Source organism: Geotrypetes seraphini, chromosome 6, assembly GCF_902459505.1.
Source record: "Geotrypetes seraphini chromosome 6, aGeoSer1.1, whole genome shotgun sequence".
Taxonomy (NCBI): domain Eukaryota; kingdom Metazoa; phylum Chordata; class Amphibia; order Gymnophiona; family Dermophiidae; genus Geotrypetes; species Geotrypetes seraphini.
Window position 1 is genome coordinate 187,961,716 of NC_047089.1, and position 23,916 is coordinate 187,985,631.

At 44.6% G+C, this 23,916-nt stretch overlaps 1 protein-coding gene across 2 annotated transcripts in view; it reads right to left on the reverse strand.

The window, feature by feature from the left end:
• Positions 1-23,709, reverse strand: part of AEBP1 (AE binding protein 1) — a 119,060-nt gene extending 95,351 nt beyond the window's left edge. The window contains exons 1-2 of one of the 2 annotated variants that reach the window (XM_033948756.1): positions 23,310-23,709; positions 15,312-15,736 (exon numbers count right to left, since the gene is read on the reverse strand). In XM_033948756.1, coding sequence (XP_033804647.1) covers positions 15,312-15,642 — 331 coding nt within the window. In that variant the 5' untranslated portion in view covers positions 15,643-15,736; positions 23,310-23,709. Of the gene's footprint in view, positions 1-15,311; positions 15,737-22,407; positions 22,429-23,309 lie in introns of those variants that run through there. The other variant, XM_033948757.1, reaches the window with a different exon arrangement.
• Between the last annotated feature and the right edge of the window lie 207 nt (positions 23,710-23,916).

A 23,916-nucleotide genomic window follows, 5' to 3' on the forward strand; every position in this document is an offset into this window, starting at 1 on the left:
CCCACGAGATGTTCGGTATTTATATATATGTGTGTGTGTGTGTACTGATGGTATTATATATATATATATATATATATATATGTGTGTGTGTGTGTATTGATGGTATTAAATTATAATTTGTAACACAGTTCAAGCTTTTTTTGGTGAAATTACATTACATTACATTACATTAGGGATTTCTATTCCGCCATTACCTTGCGGTTCAAGGCAGCTTACAAAAGATTTATAAACGGGGGTTACATTGGGAGAACGATTGATTTACTAGAGTGGTAAAGGGTGGATCTTTTGACATTTCTCGGGTTGTTAAGAGTAAGGCGGCTTACAAAAGATTTGAAAAGGGATAACAATGGAAGCACGTTTATCAAATTTAGAGTTATTAAGAGAATGTGAAGTTAGGGCTGCTTCAGGAAGTATAGTTTTTATTTCTTTTCTGAATGTCTAGTAGTCAGGGGTGGTCATCAGAAGGTTGGAGATCTGGTTGTCCCCCTTTTATTAAGCTGCGTTAGGGTTTTGTATTGTGAGTCACTACGGTAAAAACTCCAACACTCATAGGAATTCTATGAGCATTGGAGCTTTTACCACAGTGGCCTGCATTAAAAAGAAACCTTAACACAGCTTGATAAAAGTGGGCCCAAGTGCTGAACGAAAGAAATAAATGAATACATGATGATTATATAGATAGTTATTAAAATATAGGCAGTAGCAAACAAGCTCCCTTTGCTCTACTTCCCCTGTGGGTGTTCAGATCTCTCCCTACCTATCTCTCCACTCCAAATGAAGGACTGTCTTTTCTCCTCTCTTCTCATTTTTGTCTCCTTAGCCCTAACCTCACCCACATTTCCTTCCCTGGTTCCTAACCTCAGTCTCAACTGCTTTAAATATTGCACCTCCTGCCCCTTCCAGAATTACCAACTCTGTCTTTTTATCATGAACAGAAGGACACACAATTTGATTTTAATGGACGGATAACCAAACATCAAAACAAAAGATTCATGTTCAAATATTGACCTCCTACTGACCTTGGGAAAATCATCAAATTCCTTGAGCCTCATTCATTCATTCATTCAGTTTTCTATACCGTTCTCCCAGGAGAGCTCAGAATGGTTTACAGGTCTGTAGTTGTCATTAGATGATAATAATTCAGTTCCTACACCCATGTTCCCTTTCGCAGCTGCCATACAGATTAAGCAGCAGATGGAACTTTCCACTCTGGGATGGGGGTGGGGGGGGCAGGGGGCGGGGGCACATAGTGCTCTTTCAGATTAACGGCACTATACAAATCATTTTTAAACTAGGGACCTCTGTGGTCCTGAAAACTCATGTACAGCCATCACAATTGGATTATTCTTATCTTGTGGATGCTGCCACAACCCACAAAAGATCATTTTCTATTGAGTTGTTACAGTTGCTAAAACACTACATCACTATAAAAAGAGGTGTTTGGGGAAACTCTGGTATTTTGTTAGTTGTATTCTTGTTATACATTATGGGCTAGATTCTATAAATTTGAATTTGGGTGCTGAAAAAACATGAGTGTTGAGCACTGTTCTATGAGGGGCTGCTAAAATGGTCTCCACCCAACCAAGAAGAGAATGATGCAGAGCCATGAAACTTACAAGTTATTCTACACTTCTCTTAACACTTTTCGTTTCAGTGAGGCAAATGCATCTAGTAAATGGGCACAAGTATAGGGAAGCCAAGCCATTGTGACATCACCAATGAGGTTGGCTCTTAGGCATTGGTGGAATGAGGCATTATGACATCACAATATGAGGGGCCGCTGAAAAATTCTCAACCCAGCCAAGAAGGGAATGATGTGGAGCCATGAACTTACAAGTTATTCTACACTTTTCTTGACACTTTTCATTTCAGTGATATGAAATGAAACAAAAAGTGTGGAATAACTTGTAAGTTTCATGACTCCACATCATTCTCTTCGTAGTTGGGCTGAGAACTTTTCAGTGGCCCCTCGTATAAATGGTGCTCCAAGTTGGGCATCATTTGGTGTGAGGATTTACACCAACTGAAACCTGGTGTAGAGCGCCACACCTAAATTAGGTGCAGGTTGCTGAATTCTATAATACTTTAATGAATGCCTGGCCACACCCCCTTTTCAGTTGCATGCTAAGAGATTTATATGTGCATCTTTTTAGAATAGCCCTCAGCAAAATGTGAGAGTAAATCCAAATTGTTGGCAATTAATGCCAATAAGCGATTGTTAATACCCATTTATTGGTGCTAACTGGCTTGTTACTCAATTACAGTAGAATCTCAGTTATCCAGCACCCATGGGGACTGGTGGATGCCAGATAACTGTGGTTTTAAGAGTTACTGTAAAAATAGTTGTGTCTCCTTTCCTACCTCACTTTATCATTCCCCCCACTTGTAGGGCCAGCATTTTCTTCCTTTCTTTCTTGGTCACTTTCTCTCCTTTCCCCCCCCTTCCACTTTCTCTCCCCCCCCCCTTTTCTCTCAGTTTCTCTTTCCCCTTCTCCCCCAACTCTCTCCCTCTCTTACCTGAAGCAGCAGAGCCGGTCCTGATAACCCCTTTCCTCCCTCTGTTTCCAAAGCAGTAGAACTGGTCCTGACAACCCCCCTCCCTCTCTCACTCGATGATGTAGCGGCAGCCGGCAAGCAGGGGAAGCGCTGGTAAACAGGCAGCTCTGGCCAGCCCTGACAGGGCCTTTCCTCTGCCACATTGGAAGTGACGCAACAGAGTAAAGGCCCTGCTGGGGATGGCCAGAAGCTGCCTGTTTACCGGCACTTCTACTGCTTTGGGAACGGAAGGAGGGAGGGAGGAGGTTGTCAGGACTGGCTCTGCTGCTTTGGGAACAGAGGCAGGGAAGGAGATTGGTGGCTACCGCGATGCTTCGGGAGCTGGAGGGAGGGAGATTTGTGGCTGCTGCTGATGTCTATGGGGTTGGAGGGAGGGGAGGTTATTGGATCAGGAGCACCACTTTGGACGTTGTCTTAGGAGCACGGGAGACAACTATTTTTTTGTGCCAACAGTTTTTTTGCTTGGTTGGTTGAGAGTGCCGGTTAATTGAATGCCAATTGTTGAGATTCTACTGTATATTGTGCATGCAAATTGGGCATGTGCCCAAATTTGCATGTGTAATTTTGAGCTCGTATATAGAATCTGAGGGTGTATGCCTATGGCTTTTCTATATTTTTTCAATAAACATTAAGTTACAAAGAGAAATTATTTAAAAAAATGAATAGTTCAATTCATTCAATTTCTGTGAATTTCTTATTCTTTATTTAAAAAAAAAATGCATAACATGCTTTTCTATGAAAGATTAAGCCCTTCCCCTTCAGTTGGCAAGTAGATTGTCCCAGTTCTTCCCATGTATTTGTCTATCCACGTTTTGGCCACTCCCAGGTCCACACCATGGCTTTGGCACATTCTCACTGCTCATAAGCGATACTTAGACTGGGATAAACACATCCACCAAGTTTCTCTATCTACTGGATTTTGTTTGTATTGAAACATTTCCAAAAGAAAATACCAGAAACCACCTAGCATGACACTATCCCTGAACAAGGCAACCATTTCTTAACCTTAGTGGAAATTTCAACCACATATTCCTTTTCATATTCATTTAAAAACAGCAATAATACTTTTAGTTCTGTATGTCAGAAAGAAGGTCTACTAAGAGAAATCAAGTGAAAACCATTTTCTACATTTCCATTGGTTTAAAAAAACACATCATATTTTCACACTCATTTCTAGGTTGCTAATTTCATTTTAACCCTCTCAGACATGGGACAGCTACATATCATTTAAGAAAACTCCTTTATATTTTCTGAAGCAATCAGAATTTTGGACCAGACTACGACAGGAGCTCAAGGCAGCCATTTCCTATGAGCGATCTGCACGGGGCAGGAGCTTGGGAAGATCGCTCCTGCCCTGGAAACCCGCTAGACCACCAGGTAAGGCTTAAGGAGGGGCCTACAGGGCTTAAAATAGCCAGAGGGAAGCGGGGGTTAGGGGCAGATCTGGCCTGAATATTATTCGCAGTTTTTTAATATTCGCGGGCCAGCTCTGCCCCTAACTCCCGTGGATACAGAAGGAGAAGTGACTCTATGTTTAATTCCACTTGATGTTCATAAAATGTTCAAAATATGTGCCATCAATAGGTGGGTAAAGGTCTGCCTGCTGTCATGTTTTGGGGTTTTGTGTATATGTATGTATGTATGGCCAGTCCTAGGGGAGATAGAAAAGGGAGAGCCAAGCTCTGTTATCAGCTTCAGGCTTCCTCTCTTCAGGCTGGTGAGCAGGTACTGGGGGAGCAACAGTTGAACTGGTGCAGGTCTGGGATAGAGAATGACACGGTGGCGGTTTACCCACAGCTACTGCGTTTAGCCACGGGTATTCCGCCAAAACGGGGAATGAAAAATAGCAGCCTCTGTGGGGACGGGGACAAAGCCATTCACCGCCCTGTGGAGCGGTGAATGGTCTTGTCACCGCAGTGAGGCATCAAGGATCGCGCGGTCCCCACAGCCCCCACCCGCACGCCGGCTCGATCATTTAACCAGCTTCCTCTCTCCACCTCACCTTAGTTTGCCGGCTTTCTTTTTCGGCGACCGGCACGCTTTCAAAGAGCCGCGCATGCACGGCTGCTCAGTATTCAATCTTCTGCTCTGACCCAACCGGAAACAGGAAGTTGCAGCAGAGCAGAAGATTGAACTTTGAGCAGCCGCATGTGCGTGGCTCTTTGAAAGCGTGCCGGTCGCTGAAAAAGAAAGCCGGCAAACTAAGGTGAGGTGGAGAGAGGAAGCTGGTTAAACGATCGAGCCGGTGTGCGGGTGGGGGCTGCGGGGACCGCGTGTTCCCAGCTCACACAAGGAAGGAGGGAGTGAAAGGGAAAAAGTTTCTCTTCCTTGGAAATAGATTCTGAAGTGACCTCAAAGAAGACCAGCACCAAATGTACAAGAAATCCCTTAAACAATGTCAAAAGAGCCCAAAAGAGAAAACTGCTACTGCCGTGAGACTCCATTATTGAAGGAATCAACTTGAAATCACAGTTCAAGAGACAGGAAAAGGTTAAATGCCTCATAGAATCCTCAGCCACAACACAAACCAAATTGTGAATGAAATCAGAGCAGACAGTAAGAATTATAAAATTGATGTCTATTGCTGAGGCATTAGAAATAATGCCTCAGCAATACAATTTTCAGAAGTTCTATTTGCTCATGGTAAGGGAGAAGAGAGACTGCTAGTGATGGTGGGGGGACTGATAGAAGATATGAAAGAAGGGTGATAGAAAGGAACAGATGGTAAAGGAGGGAGGGAAGGGTGGTGATGGAAAGGAATAGAACAGACATTGAAAGAGGGTAGAGAGGAACAGACCCTGAAGGGAAATGTGGAAGGCAGAGTGGGGAGAAGACGCTGGAAGGGAAGAAGACAGATGCCAGACTATGGGGGAGCGGAGGGAAGAAGATGGGTGCTAGACCAATTGTGGGAGGGGGTGAAGGGAGAGGCACAGTAACAGCAAACGGAAGACGCAGAGAGAAGACACACAGTGGATGGAAGGAATTGAATGAGAAGATGTGGAAAGCAGAAACCAAACAACAAAGGTAGAAAAAAAAAATTCTATTTATTTATTTTTTGCTTTAGGATAAAGTAGTATATTAGTTGTGTTGATAAGAATTTATAAACAAAGCCCTGCCAGCTGAACATCTCTTTCTCTAGTTCAGCAGCCGGAACTTTGATTTATAAGAAAGGAATAAGCTAAATATTGCAGTACTAAGGCTTATATGGATGCTGCAGGGACGGGGACGGGGCGGTGAAAGGGATGGCGGTTACGGTGACGGGGCGGTGAAGGGAACGGCGGTGACGGGGCGGTGCAGAGGATGGTGGGCCGGGGACGGTGCAGTGACGGGGACAGATTTTTTCCCCGTGTCATTCTCTAGTCTGGGACTCACTGGTCTATATCACAAATAACTCTTCTTATATTATTATTATTATTATTATTACTACAAGAAGCATCAAGACACACTCACTCACTCTCACACACTTTCATACACACAATCTCTCTCTCTCTGACTCTCAATATCACACTCACCCACATATATTCACATTTCCCCACATGCTGACACCTACACTCTCTCCCAATCTCACTCACACTACCTCTTGCACGTTCGCCATTCTCCCCATATCTACTCATGTACACAAAGCCATATTCTCAAAATCCCTCTCACACATACACATGCTCACTTTGTCACACACACTCAGTCTCTCCTCACATATTACTGTTGCACACTCAGGGGCTTAGCTAACAATGTAGGCTGCCATTAAGATGTATTTTATCATTAACTCCAGTTATTAGGATCTAAGACTCATTGAATAACATAGGGCTAGATTCACTAACCTCCGATCCGTGGGCGATTGGAGGCAGGCCGACTGATTCACCAACCATCTTCGTGCAAATGGGGGCGATTGGAGGCATGCCTCCATCCAACGACACAGACCATCTACTTTGCTTGTGATGGTCTGGTTTTTGTTTTTTTTTTTTTACTGGCCCCGACTCTCCTGCTCTCTGCCGCCCTTCCCTGCAGTGCGAGCCCGTGGTTTTAACCTGCGGGTTAAAACCATGGGCTCACACTGCAGGGACGGGCGGCACAGAGCAGGAGAGTCGGGAGAGGCAGAGAGCAGGTTTATTTCAGGGCTGGCAGGACAGTCAGAAAGTACGTGAGCGACTGGTCCCCAGCAGTCACTTCTTGTTGATCGGCCAGCCCAGTCGGTTTGCAAGATTTTTGTTTAGTGAATCGTTGCCTGCCTACTTTGCATGCCGCTTCCCCTCATTTGCATGCACGGATCAGACTTGGATCGGCACAAAGGTTAGTGAATTGGGTTGGAGGAAAATCGGGTTGCAAAACGATCAGTACACGATCGGTTTGCTCAGTAAATCTAGCCCATAGATCCTGTGCCAAACTAGCATGAGATAGTAGTACATTTAACCCATCTTAATGGTAGACCACATTAATAACTACTCCCCCCCCCATACACACACACACACACACACAATCTCTTTCATATGTTTTATCAGTGTAAGAGGATCACAACAATGTTCTCTCTGTGTCTACAGAAAGGGAACATTTAGGAGTCCCTACTTCTAATCTGACTTAATAGAATGCACAGTCATGAAGGGGGGGGAGGGATTGGGACTTGTAGTCTGCCTTTTTGTAGTTATATAACCACACTCAAAATGGTTTACATCAGTGGCATAGTAAGGGTGGGGGATGGCCTGCCCCAGACGCCGCCCTCCTCTCCGCTCTCCTTCCGCTCCTTTCCCACCCACCCCCACTACTGTTCGTGCATACCCCTTCCCATTCCATGCACCTCTTTAATGTTCCCGGTACGAGAAGAAACCCCAAACTGCTGCTCGCGCCAGAGTCGGCTCTTCCTCTGACTTCACTTCCTGGACCCGCACCTAGGAGGTGACATCAGAGGAAGAGCTGATGCTGGCACGAGCAGCAGTTTGGGGTTCCTGCTCGCGCTGGGAACGTTAAAGAGATACTGGGAAAGGGAAGGGGCACGCGTGGGCAGCAGGAGGGGGCAGGGAAGGTACAGATGGAGTGGAGGTAAAGAAGAGGGCAGGGGGCGCCGCCACTGCCTCAGGTGCCTCTCACCCTTGCTACACCACTAGTTTACATACGGGTACTTCAAGCATTTTCTCTAACTGTCCCGGTGGGCTCACAATCTAATGTACCTGGAGTAGTGGAGGATTAAGTGACTTGCCCAGAGTCACAGGGAGAAGCATGGGGTTTGAACCCACAACCTCAGGGTGCTGAGACTGTAGCTCTAGTCACTATGAGGATGTGCCAATTTGCCTTTTGTGGTACAGATGATGGTATTCTTCCTTTCACACATGATGGAAGAAGCATGTTTGCCGGAGTTCAGCATCTTCTTGCGGGGATGCGGGAAAGGCTGCTGGATACCCTGAAACGCTGTCTCTGCTGGCTAGGTCAGTGGCTTGGGGTTAGTGCTGCCACCCCAGAAGACTAAGCTACAAACTTATCTGACGCGCTCCTCTATGAGAGCGATTCTTAACCTTTTATGAGTCGCAGACCCCTTTAAGAATCTGATGAAAGCTATAGCCTCCCTTTCCCAGAAATATTCACATAAACACAACTTTGCATGCAATGAATATAATGTACTTTATTTTTTGAGATTTGATTGTGTCATCCATATATGACATACACAAAGTATTATTAAACTTTAAAGTAAACAATCTAAAAAAAAAACACTCCTTTTTATGTAAAAAGTAATGGCCATTCACTATAATTATGTAATGCAATCCTCTTGGGCAAATTAAAACAGATCTACTACTACGTTTTCTACTACCATTACTACTACCACTACTGCTCGTTATCTGTGAGAAAAATCAACAGTACCGGGCTGTTCATCAATGCATTTATGTATAGATTGAATGTTGAATAAATTTGGCATTGCATTGTCCCTATGGGTTCTTACTTCAAGATGAAGTAAGAACTCCAGCTTGATAAAGATTGATATGTTAATGTTAATTTTGTTTGATGTGCATTTGGTTTGCCTTTATACTATATATATAAATTTTTTTAATACATAATTTTTATCTGGTCCTCACGGACCCTCTGAAACCATCCATGGATCCCCTAGGGGTCCACGGACCCCAGGTTAAGAACCCCTGTTCTAGGATTTCCTCTCCTCCTCTCTTCTTCTTGGGTTTGTCTCTTCCCCAAGAGAGAAAATATTATGTATAATTAATTTTTATTTTCAAAAAAATACAAATACAATCAACCATGGAATACAACCAGCTGCAATCAAGATACAAGCAATACAGATCCAACACTCCAACCCGTCCCCTCCCCCTTTCCTTCCCTCCCTCCAGAACCAGACTCAAAGCAGAATATTCAGTGCAGTAGACTTGGACTCAGAAACCGCAAGCTCCACATTCCCCCGAAACTACAGACCAGAAAAGAAGAAAGAAAAAAAAACCCAAAACGGGACTAGGTTGGAAAATAAAATAAAGTGGCCCCTCACGCACCCAGGACACCCCCCCCCCGCGCCCACCGCTCACCAGTGCACCTGCTTGAATCGAGGTTAGAAGGAGTTCAAAATGTCACTTCGGACTCTTGGGGACAAAGACTGAATAGAGGGATCCCAAATTTGGAGAAACTGCCTCTTTCGACGAAGACTGTGACAGGCTGCCCTCCGTTCCATCAGCAGCAGAACATGCAGTCGGTTTCTCCAAGCCCAAAAGGAGGATAAGGTATCCCTGATCCAAACCGAGAGAATTAATTTCTTCCCCAAGACTCCCACCCTCCTCATGAACTGCTGCTGACCATTACGAGGCAAACGGAAAGCTTCATACTTATCTAATAAAAGGCCAGCTGCATAGAGAGGAATAGGGCAAGCCAAAATGCCCTGGACGTATGACAGAACCTGCCGCCAAAAAACATTTAATTTTCATGCAGGAGCAGAAGGCATGAAAAAAGTGAGGTTGCTGGGAGCATTTAAGGCACAAAAAAGATTCTGTATAGCCAGAGAGATGTAATTGGCTCCGTGTAAAGTACCCACGGTGAAGCAACCGAAATTGACATTCACGCAAATCCACATTGACTGAGATTCCAGGCACCCTCCAGATTAAAGAAAGGAGGTCCAAAGCATCGCACGATATCCCCAGATCTCAACACCAATGTTCCTTAGCGTACCTCGATCCACCAGCACTGCAAGGTGTTGAAAGTCTCTATAAAGGCCAGTCACCGTAAACCCGTCCTCCATATAGGGTGCGAGAAACTCTGCAAATTTGTCTTCAATAAGAAAAGTCAAAGCGGTGGGTTGGAGGGACTGAACATAGTGTTGAATCTGCTTGTAAGCCAGAAAGTCCCCCCCCTGAAAAATCACCTAATGAAGAATAGACAGAATAGAACCATCAGCATGCAGAATGTGGGCAAGCAAGGTGAGACCCCGCAACACCAGTCTGCGAAAACTAGCATTGTCCATACCCAGACGAAACTGCAAATTACCCTGAATGGGTAAGTATCTAGTGACCGACGGCTGCCTGTTCCAGTGGTGCAACACGTAGGACCAAATCACCCTCAACGAACTCAACAGTATGTTGTGTTTTAGCTGAGCGGGCAGTATAGATCGAGGTGTCTGCACTAAAGAGAAGATGTGCCATGGTGCAAATAAAGCTCGTTCAAGGGCCTTAGGGGTAAAATCCTGACGACCGGAGAGCCACTCCCCGAGATGTTGCATCAAGCATGCTACGTTATACAATCGGAGATTAGGAAGCCCCATCCCCCCTACCATCCAGGGCCCCATCAGATACCTCAGTGCGACCAGCGGCCTCCTCCCCCCCAACAGAAACGAGAGAGCATGGACTGCAATTTACCAATATCCTTTTTTAAAGCCACAAGTAGCTGAAGGGTGTAGAGCCACTTAGGAAAAAGAATCATGCTAAATAGGTGTACCCTACCATGCAAGGAGATAGGAAGAGGAGACCATCGGGCGAAATACTTGGCTGAGTAACATATCAGAGTCCACATTGCAACAATACAGGGTAGAAGTAGTAACCGTCAAGGTGATCCCAAGATAGCGAAAAGAAATAGTTGCCCATTGGAGAGGGAAGGAACCCAGCCAGGAGTCCCGCAACTGCGGGGAAGGGGCCAATGTGAGGGATTTGTCGAGATTAAGCTTAAAACCTGAATAGTCCCCATATTCTTTAAAGGTGTCCATCAAATTTGCCAGGGAGATAGCTGGATCCAAGAGGTGCACCAAAAGGCCATCAGCAAAGGAGAGAGAAAATATTAATGTGATTCAGAAACCACCACACACCCAGGGTGGGAGGTGCGGAATGCACCTGTGATTCAGGCCCCTTTCAGCAAAGCCCTGGATCTTCTCAGCTGTCCTATAGGAACGCTTCAGGTCTAAGGCTATTGCGATTCTATATTTTTGTGAATTGAGTGACTACCATTTGTTCATTTTCCTATATGCTTTTACCCAATTTTGATTACCAATAAAGGAGTTTGCATTTAGCAATACCCTTGGTGCCCATTTATCTTCTTGTGGCTTGCTGTCTCACTCCATGCCCGCTTAGGTCCTGAGAATTTTGAGCCGCCCCCTATCTACCAGAATCTATTGCTTAAATTGTCTCATTGGTATTCTTTTGTGGGTTTTGCTGCCTTGTGTTTAAAATTCAGTAATCTCTTTCCAGTGGCATAGTGAGAGTAAGAGGCACCTGGAGCGGTAGCGTTCCTCCCCTGTGCGGTGGGGGGAGGAGTGGGAAGGATCGGGGTGGGGTGGGGTGGAGAGGAGGACGGGTGCTGGCGCTCCCACCAAAACGGTGCCCTGGACAGATTGCCCCTCCATTACTATGCCACTGCCTGTTTCCCCTATCTTCCCTATGCACAGAAGGTCCTATTCAGAAGGGCAGTAACATGGCCAAGAAGACAGCTATGACTAGGCTTTTTACTGAAACACAGGCTCTACTGCCCCAGCTGGAAGACCTCATTCTGCTTCAGGATCCCTGCACCACATTTCAATCAGTCGGAGCCTGGGAAGTAGCCAAATGAACCCTCACAGGCCTTGTTTGTGTTAGTCAGGCTCAGCTCCTGCTGGTTCAATGACAAAGGCTTCCTCTTGCTCTGGAGAACCCTAGAGCTTTGCATCATGCTTGTGATCACACCTTGAGAGACAAAGAGGGTCTGAAGAAGACATATCCCTTTGCTGCTCCCCTCCCATCCCCACAGTCTGGTTACTCGTAAAGTGACCCTCCCACATAAAGCACAGCAACACACACAAACAACCCCTCCCCCTCACACACACAATATGGTTTACTGCAATTTGGGTATATGATAATTACATCAGCACTGAAAAAAAATCAGAGCTTACAACTGAGGGAGAATGGAATGAAAATTCCATTCTATTCAATTTAGAACACTTTTTAACAAATGACTGAAGGACGTCCATGGGGAAAATTGCAAAAGTGGGCCACCAGCATGAACTAATGGATGCGTTCTTAGACTACTGAAAAATTGGTGGTGAGATAGTGCCATGTCTGTGGGAAAATGCTCATTATACCAGATAAAAAAACAGCAAGGGAATATATTTATCCAAGGCGATGCTTATAAATCACTGTTGTACTAATCACCTTTGTTTTACTTCAAGCACTAATTTCAAAACAAGGCTGATGTGGTTAAGTGAACACTCAGACCCACAGCTGAGGTCCGGTGAAACAAGTTCACGGGGCAGCTGTTAATGAGACCATCATAGTTGTTCACAGTCTCCTCCACCAAACAAAGACTAAATAACAGAAAATAAAACTTAAATAAAAATAAAATCATAAATTTCACAACAACTTAACTTTGAATGGTGTAGATGGTACACATAACTGCTCCGGGCTCCTACGTTTATTCACAATACCGACCCCCCAACCTAGGTTTCACCCGCTGGCTTCTTCAGGAGGGGTACGGCACAAACACTCCATACTGCTCACACGCCCTTCAACATGTTAGACACAATATCAAATACCCAAAGGGAAATATCAGAACAATGGAAAAGACAAAAATCCCCAGATATAAACCGAGAAGGGTGGGTAGCACTGCACACAAACAAGCCACAACCCTTAAACAAGGGCAATAGTAAGGTATAAATATATAAATGGGAGGCCTCAGTGCAATACTAAAAGCTATGGTGCGCTGATTACCAGTGCTCCTGGCTTACCATTTTGAAGCGGGGCTCTTTCTCAAGCCACGCTGTGCACCATCATAGGCCCCACATGTGCACAACTAATAGTTAATTTAAAGTGCAAGTGCAACAAAGAAATATGTATATATTAAATCAACAAACTTAGAATGCAGTGCTATCAACGATTCAAGGTTAGGACTCAAAACCAGCGAAGATTGTAAAACTTATTTGCGGTGGCTGCCAGGACAGTTCGTATCCAAAATTCTCAAACTCTCAGAGTGATTCCTCTATTTCCAAACGAGGCAAAACCACCAGGTTAGTAGCTAAACGGGTATAGTTTCAGTTAAACACCCTTCTTCAGGAGCTTTAGACGAGAAGAAACCTTTCGTGAGGGGGCAAGCCGCAAGTTTGTAGAATACCGCCAGTGAGACACAAATGGAAGAGACGCAGGGCAATTTAAAACATCTGAGGATCGTGTCATCTTGAACAAGCTTTATCAACAACATACACACAAGCACAGGCAATTGCAGCAAAGCGCTCCATTCAATGGTAACATTCAGTCCAGCCGGGCTAACAGTATCCATTTCAATAATCCAGTACTGTTCACGTAAATGAAGGTAAGATCTTCTGTCACTAACCCAGGTTTCAGGGATTTGTTCAAGTACCATCCACCTCAAATCCTGAAATGCATGCACTTTCTCTATGCAGTGAGTGACCATCGGGGCATTAGTAACCTCATGGGAAAGCCTACTCTTATGTTCAGACAGTCTAGTTCGTATCTGGCGCATGGTGCATCCCACATACATAAGAGGGCAAGGGCAAAGAATGACATACACTACCCCCATGGATTTGCATGTGGTGCAGCCCTTAAGTTTGTACATTTTCCTGGTGTGGGGATGTTTGAAAGTGTCCCCCTGAAGGGATAGCTCACATATAACACAGGTTCCACACGCTTTGTGCCCCTGAGGACCATGAGACCTACCTGTAGTACCAAAGCCTTCACAGAGGTAAGGTGGTTGGCTAAATTCTTGGGTCTCGAGTAGGTGACACAAGGACCCTCGCTGAATTCAGAATGCATGGATAAAACATGCCAATGTTGGCGAATACTCTTTGCCATTTGGGAAGCCTTATCAGAGTAGGAAAGGACACATACATGCTTTTCCAGCTTGGGGCAATGTTGAAGAAGTAGTACCAAAGTAGGATTGGCGTAAAGAGCTCTACGATAAGCTTGCTGAATGGTCCATTCAAGATAAGATCTTGCCCTAAATCATTGAATTCAATTTTTAGCTTGTTTCTTGTATTCTTGATCAGTAGAGCAAATACGTCTTATCCTAAGAAACTGCCCTATAGGTAAAGCCTGTTTTAGCCTGGGTGGGTGACAACTATCGTATGCCAGGTAGGTATTTTTATCCGTAGGCTTACAAAATACTGTTGGTCTGTTTTAGTAACTTTCACGTCTAAAAACGTTACTTCCCTCAAACTGTATTTCATAGTGAATTTCAAGTTATTATCCATACTGTTCAACCAAGTAAGGAAATTTACTAATTCAAGATTGGTGCCTGTACAGATGCAAAATACGTCGCCAATAAAGCGTACCCAGGTACTCATTTTGTTAAACCAATCAGAACTGTACAGGATCGTCTCTTCCAAGTTCGTGACATATAAATTGGCCACACTGGGAGCCATGGCTGTTCCTGCTCAGTTTATATCTGGGGATTTTTGTCTTTTCCATTAAACATGTTAAGAGGCATACTTATCAAAGGGGGTTTCCTATCTCATGCTATTTTAAGCACAGGTCCCATTTTATGCAATGAGATCTAGTTCCTAATAACTGGGGTTAAGAGTAAAATAACACATCCTAGTGGTAGCTCACACTGATTACTTTCTCCTTTAGTGAATTAACATGCTTACAATCAATTTGCATGCATTAAAATGTTATTTAATGTGTGTTATTTAACACGTATGAAACAAATTAAAAGAATGCATGAAAACTGGAGAGGAAAGCCAAACAAAGCAAACAGAAACTGAAACTTTTGGCTGTGCGCATCCCTGCAAGAAAACTGATACAAAATCTCTTCCTAACCCTGAGACAAAACTCTACTCTCTTCCTTGCCAATTTTTAGAGAGTTGCCGTTTTTTGATTCTTTCATTAAGGCTGGGGCCTACGGTGCTGTTAACTTTTGCTGAGCACCCTTGCAATAGCTCTATCTCCTTCCTTTTCTGTGTTGAGTTAAAACATGGCTGTAAGCCAAAAAAATATCAAGAGTGTGGGTGGCAGTAATTAAAGTAGATTCTCAACAACTGATTTCCCAAGAGTATTTTTCTGTAGCCCAAAGCTCTGGCAGCCATACTGCTCTTAGAAATAACTGGATTCTTTGCTAGGAGAGTGCAATATTTACTTATTTGTCCAACACAAGATATTTATCCAGAGATATTGTAGTATATGAGGTTTCAGGACTACATAGGCCCCTTAATCAGTCACAGAGAGTTTTGGGTTTTTTTTTTGTGGTCTTGAAACCTCCTGTATGGCCTAATCTCTGGCAAATCCTTACACTGGTTCAATAAAAGGTATCAGCAGCCTGATTTGACCTTCACTAAATGGAATGTGTCATCTCTTCTGTCACAGGCGACTTACCATCCTCCTTGGCCTCCAAAGCGATTCTTCCCTTGCTGTCCTTTTTCTTATCTCCTGGTTTTACTCGTGTGTCTGTCTTGACGGGCTCCGAAATGCCAGGCCTGGAAGCAGGCACTCTCTCCTCCTCCTCCTCCTTATTCTCAGCACCCTCCTCATCCTCTGTTTCAGGGCCAATGACCTTCAGGAAACCCTGCAGGAACTCTTCGATCTCTGCATCAGTTAGCACTGACTGGGGATACACCAGAGGGCTCTGCCACAGAACCAGAGTCAGGAAGAGCAGAGGGAGGCAACGTAGCCCCGGTGAGGAAAGCAATGGCAGCCTGAACTCCATCGCAGACCTTGGGATGCACAAACAGTTTCAACAATTTGTGGTGGAGTGGTCCCAGGCCTTGGATCAACAGGGAATGGTGTTTATAAGAGCACCTCTGTAAGGGTGAAAACAGATGAAATGTATTAATAGAATTCTTATAATTTGTATGTTTCCAGGGAATTTAGAGTTGCTGAAAAGGTTCAAAATCAGTAGTGCTAGAAAACAGTGTCATTTAGTCACAGTACACGTAACGCAGTGTAAGTTGGGCACACATAGTGCATGTTACATACATATCCAGTGTACCACTACTGGTACAACACAAGCAGTAGACATGTTTAAGTTCTCTTTTGACCCAACAGCTACAGTATAGCACTTTCATCCACAAGCAGTTTAGTGAGTAGGTGTAAGACTCTATTCTAGTTCTCTAATATGGAACACTGTGCTGCTCTTTCTATTGGCCGCCCACCATTTGACCCTCTGATGTAATCTACGTGTCAAGCCCATGTTGACTGAAGTGTTTTCAAAGATACGCTTAATATTTAATGATCATTTCATATTCCGCCTAAATTGAACAGGCAGGTCAAGGCAGTGTATAAGAACACTACACTTTACAGAAAAACCACAAATTACTTTTTCATATGTTATTCGCTGTTTTCTATTAAAAACCATCGTAGATATGGTGAAACTGCGAATAACATGGTGGGAGACCTAGCCTGTTCCTGAAGGAAAGGCAAAACACGGTGAAGAAAGTCGGTGGGTAGAGTGATATCTTTTTGCTTTATTTCTTGGTTGAACTGCTGGAAGGAAGGGGAGGGATATTTTTCTTCTGTAATGTTATTGATGGAATTTAAGTGCTTATGTTGTTTATTAATGTTTGTATAGTTCATGGCACTTTGTATTAGTTTTGAAAATTAATAAAGATTTTACAAAAAAGAAAAGAAAATGCTGGGAATCAGCGATTTTCTCTGTAAACGCTTGGGATCAGCGATTTCTCTTTGCAAGCTGATGTAATTTGGGGGGAGGAGCCAGCAAGCTAAAAACTGTGAATAATCGAAACCGTGGAGAAGTGTATTAGACAGGAACACCAATTAAATAGGACAGAAATCAGTCATTGAGAACAAGCAAAATAAACTTAAAAATAACCATGGAATGTAGTCCAGGCAGCTCAATGCAAATCAAACCAAGGTTAGCTGGTCAAAAGCTAATGTAAAATAGTGTATCTTCAGCAGGACCTTAAACGTTAAGGGGCTCATAATAATTTTAAAAAATGTTCAAAAAGTGGCCTAAATTGGTACTTGGACGATCAAAAAGACAGATCATCCAAGTACCGATAATCAAAGCTGGTTTTAGATGTATCTAAAACCAACTTAGGCCTTTACCCTGCCTCTGAAGGCCAACCCATCCCATGTGCCTAAGGCCCCGCCCATTGGAGGGGCCTAAGGCAACTGGGCCAATTCTGGTTGGCCTTGTTGCCTAAGGCCCTGCCTATAAGTGCGCTTTAGGTGCCTGGACCAATCAGGCCCTAGGCCCCTCCCTGGTGCATCCCACAATGCACCGGGAAGGAGCAAGCCTGCCATTCCAAGGATGGTGGTCCTGCTGGATGGACGGATCAGAAACATAGAAACATAGAAGATGATGGCAGAAAAGGGCTACATCCCATTAAGTCTGCCCACTCTGCTTACCCACCCCCTGTCTATGCCCTAATGACCCAATTTCCTTATCTTGACCCTCGTAGGGATCCCACATGGGTATCCCATTTATTCTTAAAGTCTGGCACGCTGTCTGCCTCGATCACCTGCACTGGAAGCTTGTTCCAATGATCAACCACTCTCTCTGTGAAGAAATACTTTCTGGTGTCGCCATGAAATTTTCCGCCCCTGAGTTTGAGCGGGTGCCCTCTTGTGGCCGAGGGTCCCTTGAGAAAGAAAATATTATCTTCCACTTCGACACGTCCCGTGAGGTACTTAAATGTTTAGATCATGTCTCCCCTCTCCCTACATTCCAGCCAGCCAACTTTAAGGTTAGTGGGGGGGGGGGGCTGGGGTGGGGGGGAGGGGGTCCAGGGTGGAGGGGGGGTTGTTCAGGGGGTGGGGAGCTCATGGGGGTTTTGCCTTCTGGCAGAAGAGCTTGGGCTTCCTCCTGCTGGTTCGGAGGAAGTGTTCATGGGGTTGGGGTACCGATATTCGGGGGATGGTTGGGGAGCTGGCAGGAGGGCTTGGGAGCCTTCCTGTCGGTAATCACGGGGGAGGGTTCGCCGCAGCTTCGGTAGGAGAGAATCGGCATCTCTCATGCCAGTATTGGGTTTGTTGGGGGGAATTTCGATTGCGGCAGGAGAGAATAGACATCTCTCCTGCCCTGATTGTTGGGGGGGAGGAGTGCTGTTTTTGACAGACACCGGTTACAGAATCCAGATTTTAGGTGAAGGGCTGGCTCCTTCTACGCCTAAAAGGTCTGGGTTTGGGCGTTTGGGACTTGGGCGATTTTTTAGTCAGGAATGTGGTGTAGGGATAGATGTAGTGGCAGTATGGGCCAGTAGATTGCTGAACTTGCAGGTGGGCCATTCTCAAAAAGAACCTCAATTTGGACTTTTTTTTTTTTGAGAATGGACATTTCCCTGCTGCCAAATTCAGTGTCTTCTGACTTAGGCCAAAAGGGGAGTTAGACTTTTTTTTTTATTATGCTCCTCCACACTTTTTGAATGATACCTCACTGTAAATGTGCAGTGGGAAGCTACTGCAAAGCCTAGGCCCCAGTAAATAAAAGACTGCATTTCTTGTAGACTCAAGCAAGATGAAGATTGAGTAGTACTAAGTGATGGGAAGAGCTCACAATGATCTGGTAGGAGTATAGAGAAGAATTAGGGAGGACAGAAATAGTAGTAGGCCTTATGGGCAAGAGAGAGAAATTTAAAAGAAACAGAGAAAGGAAACGGGAGCCAGTAGAGATGAAGAAACAAGGGAAGGACATGGTTGAGCCTTTTGGCATGGAGGAGAAGTATTGCTGCTGAGTTGTGTAGGGTTTGCCAACGTGTAAACCTAAAGTCACTGATTCTATAACCATCTCAACAGCAACAATAAGGAATATGCAACTGCAGAACTGAAAGTACTGAATATGGCTTGTAGTTAACAGAGATATCCAGTGAAAGCTGCCTGACTGTGGTTTTGTTTTTGCAAAAGAATTATTGCTCTCTCTGCAGTGACTTTTTTTCTTGGCTCAGTCATAGAGCCCAGTCAATAAAACCTCTTGGACTTAACTTGGCCTCAGAAGTTTAAGGCATCAACCTATTTCTGTGTAGGTAAGAAAAAATTCTTTTTTGCAACGAGGTTACACTCAGGTGAGATGACGTGCAGTGCAGAGAAGCATGCAGAGCTGGTGAAAGGGTGCCTTGTGACTGGCATTCTTGTTTCTGACAGGAAGGACCTTATAAGGAGTGAAACATCTGGGATTGCACAAATCTGCCACATTGCTCTTTTTATCTGACCTTGAGAGTTAGGCAGAAACTACAATCAAATAACTGTCCTGTGGAGAAAAATAGGGAGAGGATAGATTGTAATTTAGTTAAAAGAATTCTTCCTAAGCAAAACATAGTGGGGAGGGGCAAAGGGAGAGATAGTAAAGAACAGCCTGTAGCCTTTTGCTCTCTGCATGGAGCTGCCAATTAGAGAATGACACAGTGACAAAATTCATCACTGTTCCTGTCCCCGCAGGAAACCAACTCCATGTCATTCTTTAAGGAGAGAGGGTAGAATCAGAGTATGGATGGGCACAACCATGACCCTCAAACCTTGAATTGAAAAATGCTAGTGTAGAAGGACTGAGGTTAAGATAGACACTAAAGAATGACCCAGGATTGTTTCCCGTGGATATCTGCAGGGATGGGAATGGTCATGAATTTTGTCACCATGTTATAGAGAATGACATGGGGACAAATTTGTCTCCGTCCCCGCAGGAACTTAATTTCCCTTTTCTGACCCCGTGAGGGTTTTTTTTTTTTTTTTGCTGTCCCTGCCCCATTCTTGTAAGCTCTGCCTTAACCGTACAAGCCTCAGACGCTTATGATTTTAAAGTGTTTGAGGCTTGTGCAGATAAGGACGGAGCTTGCAGGAATGGGGCAGGGACAGGAAAAGAACTCGTGGGGATGGGAAAATGAGTTGCCGTGGGGACGGGGAAAAATTTGTCCCCGTGCCATTCTCTACTGCCAATTTCAGAATCCTGCTACAGTTCCCCCCATGAGCATAAGGAAGTTATGTCACCTGTGATATAACTTCCTGATGCTCATGTTTGATAGAGGCTTTTGCAATCATGTGAGTAGGTGTAAGAAGGTCACTTTAGGCTGGTCCTGCCTTGCTCGCTGCTGCATCTCTTTCGCCGCATTCTGGTACCTGTACTGCTGATCTCAAACGCTAAAGCCAGGACTACAAATCCCAGAGGGCAGCAGGATGCAAGTCTATAAACTAGGAATGATTTAAAGGTTCTTTTTGGCAGTCTGCACTGTGAACACTGATATTGCAAAAAATACTCTACACAGGTACCATGCCCAAGATGTTTAATGGTGAAATGCACAGTTAAATGCAGGCAGTCCACCTACAGTTTTATGTAAAATTCTTCTTCTCTCCTTTATCCCCCCCATGTACAGCATCTTTCCTCCCCTCCCATTCCCCTGAGCAGCAGCTTTCTTCCCCTCCTACCCATTCCTATATGTAGCAGCTTTCCATTCATCCCTACCTCCTATCCCCCTGTACAGCTGCACCCCACTGACCCTCCTGAGACATTACATACCTCCAAGGCCTACTAAAGCAGCGGCAGCGGTGCTCTGAACCGGCTGCTTCATGGCCTGCCCTGCCCCGCCCCACTAGGGCTTCCCTCTGCCACATCACTGATGATATCATCAGTGATGCGGCAGAGGGAAGACCCCGGTGGGGCAGGCTGCAAAGCAGTCCATTCAGAGCATCACTGCTGCTGCTGCTGCTTTAGTAGGCCTTGGAGGTATGTCATGTCTCAGGAGGGTCAGTGGGGTGCAGCTGTACAGGGGGATAGGAGGTAGGGATGAATGGAAAGCTGCTACATATAGGAAGCCTCGGAGGTATGTTAGGTGTCAACGGGGAACAGGCCACTGAATTGGTCTGTCTGATTTTTCAGACAATGAATCGATTCAAATTGATTCACCAAAGTGCATTGATGAATCAGGCAGCACTACTAGATACAAATGAACTTTAGTGTCCATGGGATCCTAATATCTTCCTCTTATGTAAAACTGGAAGAGAAGAACATAAGAATAGCTTTACTGGGTCAGACCAATGGTCCATCAAGCCCAGTAGCCTGTTCTCACAGTAGCCAATCCAGTACCTGGCCAAAACCCAAGGTGTAGCAATATTCCATGCTACCAATAGAGGGCAAGCAGTGGCTTCCCCCATGTCTTTCTCAATAACAGGAAGAAACCAAAAAAAAACTGCAGGCTATGTACAAGATGCAGGCAATGTTTATTGTACCAAACTTGAATGCAGTAATATACAGCCTTATTACCAACACGGTCCGTGTTTCGGACAACACACCTTCCTCAGGGGTCCATGGTCAATAAGGTGTAAAATTAACCACAAAGTAAATAAAGGTAACAAACAAATGCCTGTATGATACAGATAGTAAAATAACCACTGTGTGTAACAGCGTCTCGCAAGTAGTAAAATAACAGACTATGGACTTTTCCTCCAGGAATTTGTACAAACCTTTCTTAAAACCAGCTACGCTATCCGCTCTTACCACATCCTCTGGTAACGCTTTCCAGAGTTTAATTATTCTCTGAGTTAAAAAAAAATTCCCCTGTAACTTCATCGAGTGTCTCCTAGTCTTTGTAATTTTTAACAGAGTGAAAAATCGATCCACCTGTACTTGTTCTATTCCACTCAGGATTTTGTGGACTTCAATCATATCTCCCCTCAGCCGTATCTTTTCCAAGCTGAAGAGCCCTAACCGTTTTAGTCTTTCCTCATACGAGAGGAGTTCCATTCCCTTTACCATCTTGGTTGCTCTTCTTTGAACATTTGCTGATGTCACATTAGGAAAGTACCCTTTCAATGCTCACTGTAGCAATAGGTGGAAAACCCCCCAAACAATTTTGCCTAAATAAATCTGAGCTAGGCAACCACATAGACCAGTGGATTCTAAGGTCTTGGATGCTTTATTTATCACCATAAAGGCACTTATATATATAAATTTTACAAAGTCCAAGAAAGAGGAGGGGGAAGGGAATACAAATATCATCCAGAAAACCAGTAGTGAATCATATCCCCCCAGAGTTGGGCTAGTAATACTGTATATTAGTAATTAACATCTTATGGTTTATTGTTAATTTAATGTACGCTCATTCCCGAGGAGATAAGACAGTGAACAACAGACAATAACTCTAAATCTGAGAGAAAAGAATGACAATTGTCAAATGAAAGGAAATAAATTGAAGGAAAGGGTAAGAAAAGTGATGGTATTAGACCCCCAAGTATGTATCGAGTTAAGATAAAAACTTATATTAATAAACCTTGCACTGTAACTATGTCAAGTTATAACCTGTTAACTGCATATTATGTATGTTTAACCTGTAACCCGTTCTGAGTTCTCTGGGGGAAATGGTATAGAAAACGAATTAAATAAATAAATAGTAGCAGTAATATATTACCGATAACATATCAATAGTAATATATTGGTTTGAATAACCACAGTTGAGTAAGTTACTTTTCAAAACCAACATAAAACAGTTACTAGTTTCATTAGAAAACAGGACTATATGACAGTTACCAGTCTAGGTAGATTTATCCATCTCTTCCACGTTGTCTTCCTTCTCCCCTCCACCAGCCATGTGACCAGGCTGTGCAGCCCTGAGACAGCTCTCTGCCCTCTACCTTTCATAATCTTTACATTCATATAGTTTGGAGTAGAGAGTTGCATGGGGACAGAAATCTCACCCATCCCTGCCCGTCCCCGCCAGGATCCTCTCCGTCCCCACCCGTCCCCGCAAGGAATTACCTCCATCCCCGCCCGTCCCCATAAAAAGCAGCAATTACTTCTGACAAGATCATCAATTCCACAGTTTCTTTTGTGTTTGTGCTGCTGTTTTCTGTTCAGCTAATTAACTTATAAACCCCCTCTTTTACTAAGGCTGGCGTGTCCATTATATTATATGTATGAACCCTGCTTCCAAAGCCTTCCATCCCCATGGGAGGCCCGTTGGCTAGAGGGGTCCCCCTGTGGGAGTCCCATGGGCCAGAGGGGGGTCCCCGTGGGAGTCCCATGGGTTAGGGGGGGATTCCCATGGGACCCCCGCGAGACCCGCGGGATTCCCGTGATCCCCGTTCCCGTGCAGACTTCTAGTTTGGAGTAGGCTAGAGCTGAGCCCAGTTTCACTCCAAGGCAGTAGTTAGAAGAGATTTCTGCTATGCTCAGTTCTATTTGGATGAAAGATCCTGTCAGGGCTTAAACATACTGAAGCCCCAGCCCCAGGCAGAAACTTGGGAAGGGGATCCCAGACCTAGAGCTCACCTCCTTCAGTTTTAAGCAGGGTTAGGGACTCCCAGTAGAATGAGGGCCAAGGTAACTGCCCTGTTTGCACCCCTCCCCCCCCAACACTGGTCCTGGGTCCTAATGCATCCTCCCTCTAATATCTGTGATCATCATAGCATGGATGGCATGTGACAACTTACCCAGATGGCTTCTTCTCAAGGATGCATCACATGGAGATCTTGTAGAATCAGAAATCTGCATTAAATCCCCCCCAATACCAAGCTGTTCAGATTCCTTCACACCTTTTTTTTTAAGTTTAGCGCTGTAGATGCTCAGTTTTTTCCTTTTCACTGGCTCCCATGGTTAGAGCGGGGAATACATTCAGAGGTAGATTTTGCACTTCAGCAGTGCCAAAAATGAAAGTGTGCAGGGAGACTTTAAAAGATGTGAGGTTCCCTTCCCTTGTTTCAGAGTTTTAAGATGCTCTGCTGGACTCCTTCAGGAAATAACTATGTGCAGGATCTGGTTTTGGTGCTTCTCTGTATCTCCATTCCCCACCCCCTGCAGCCAGCAGATGTCTAAACAGAGAAACCTGGCAGATGTAGGACTTCAAAAACTCCAAAGAAAATCAAATCCAGCCCTTGCTCCCTGCTCCCCCCCCCCCCCCACACACACACTTCATCCTTCCCCACCCACCAAAAATGAATCACTATGCAGGGCCATGGCAGGAGGAGGAGAAGAAGGAAAGGACGCAGGAAAAAAATGCAGTCTGCTGTAACTCAATCCTTCCTAAAACGGAAAAGAAAT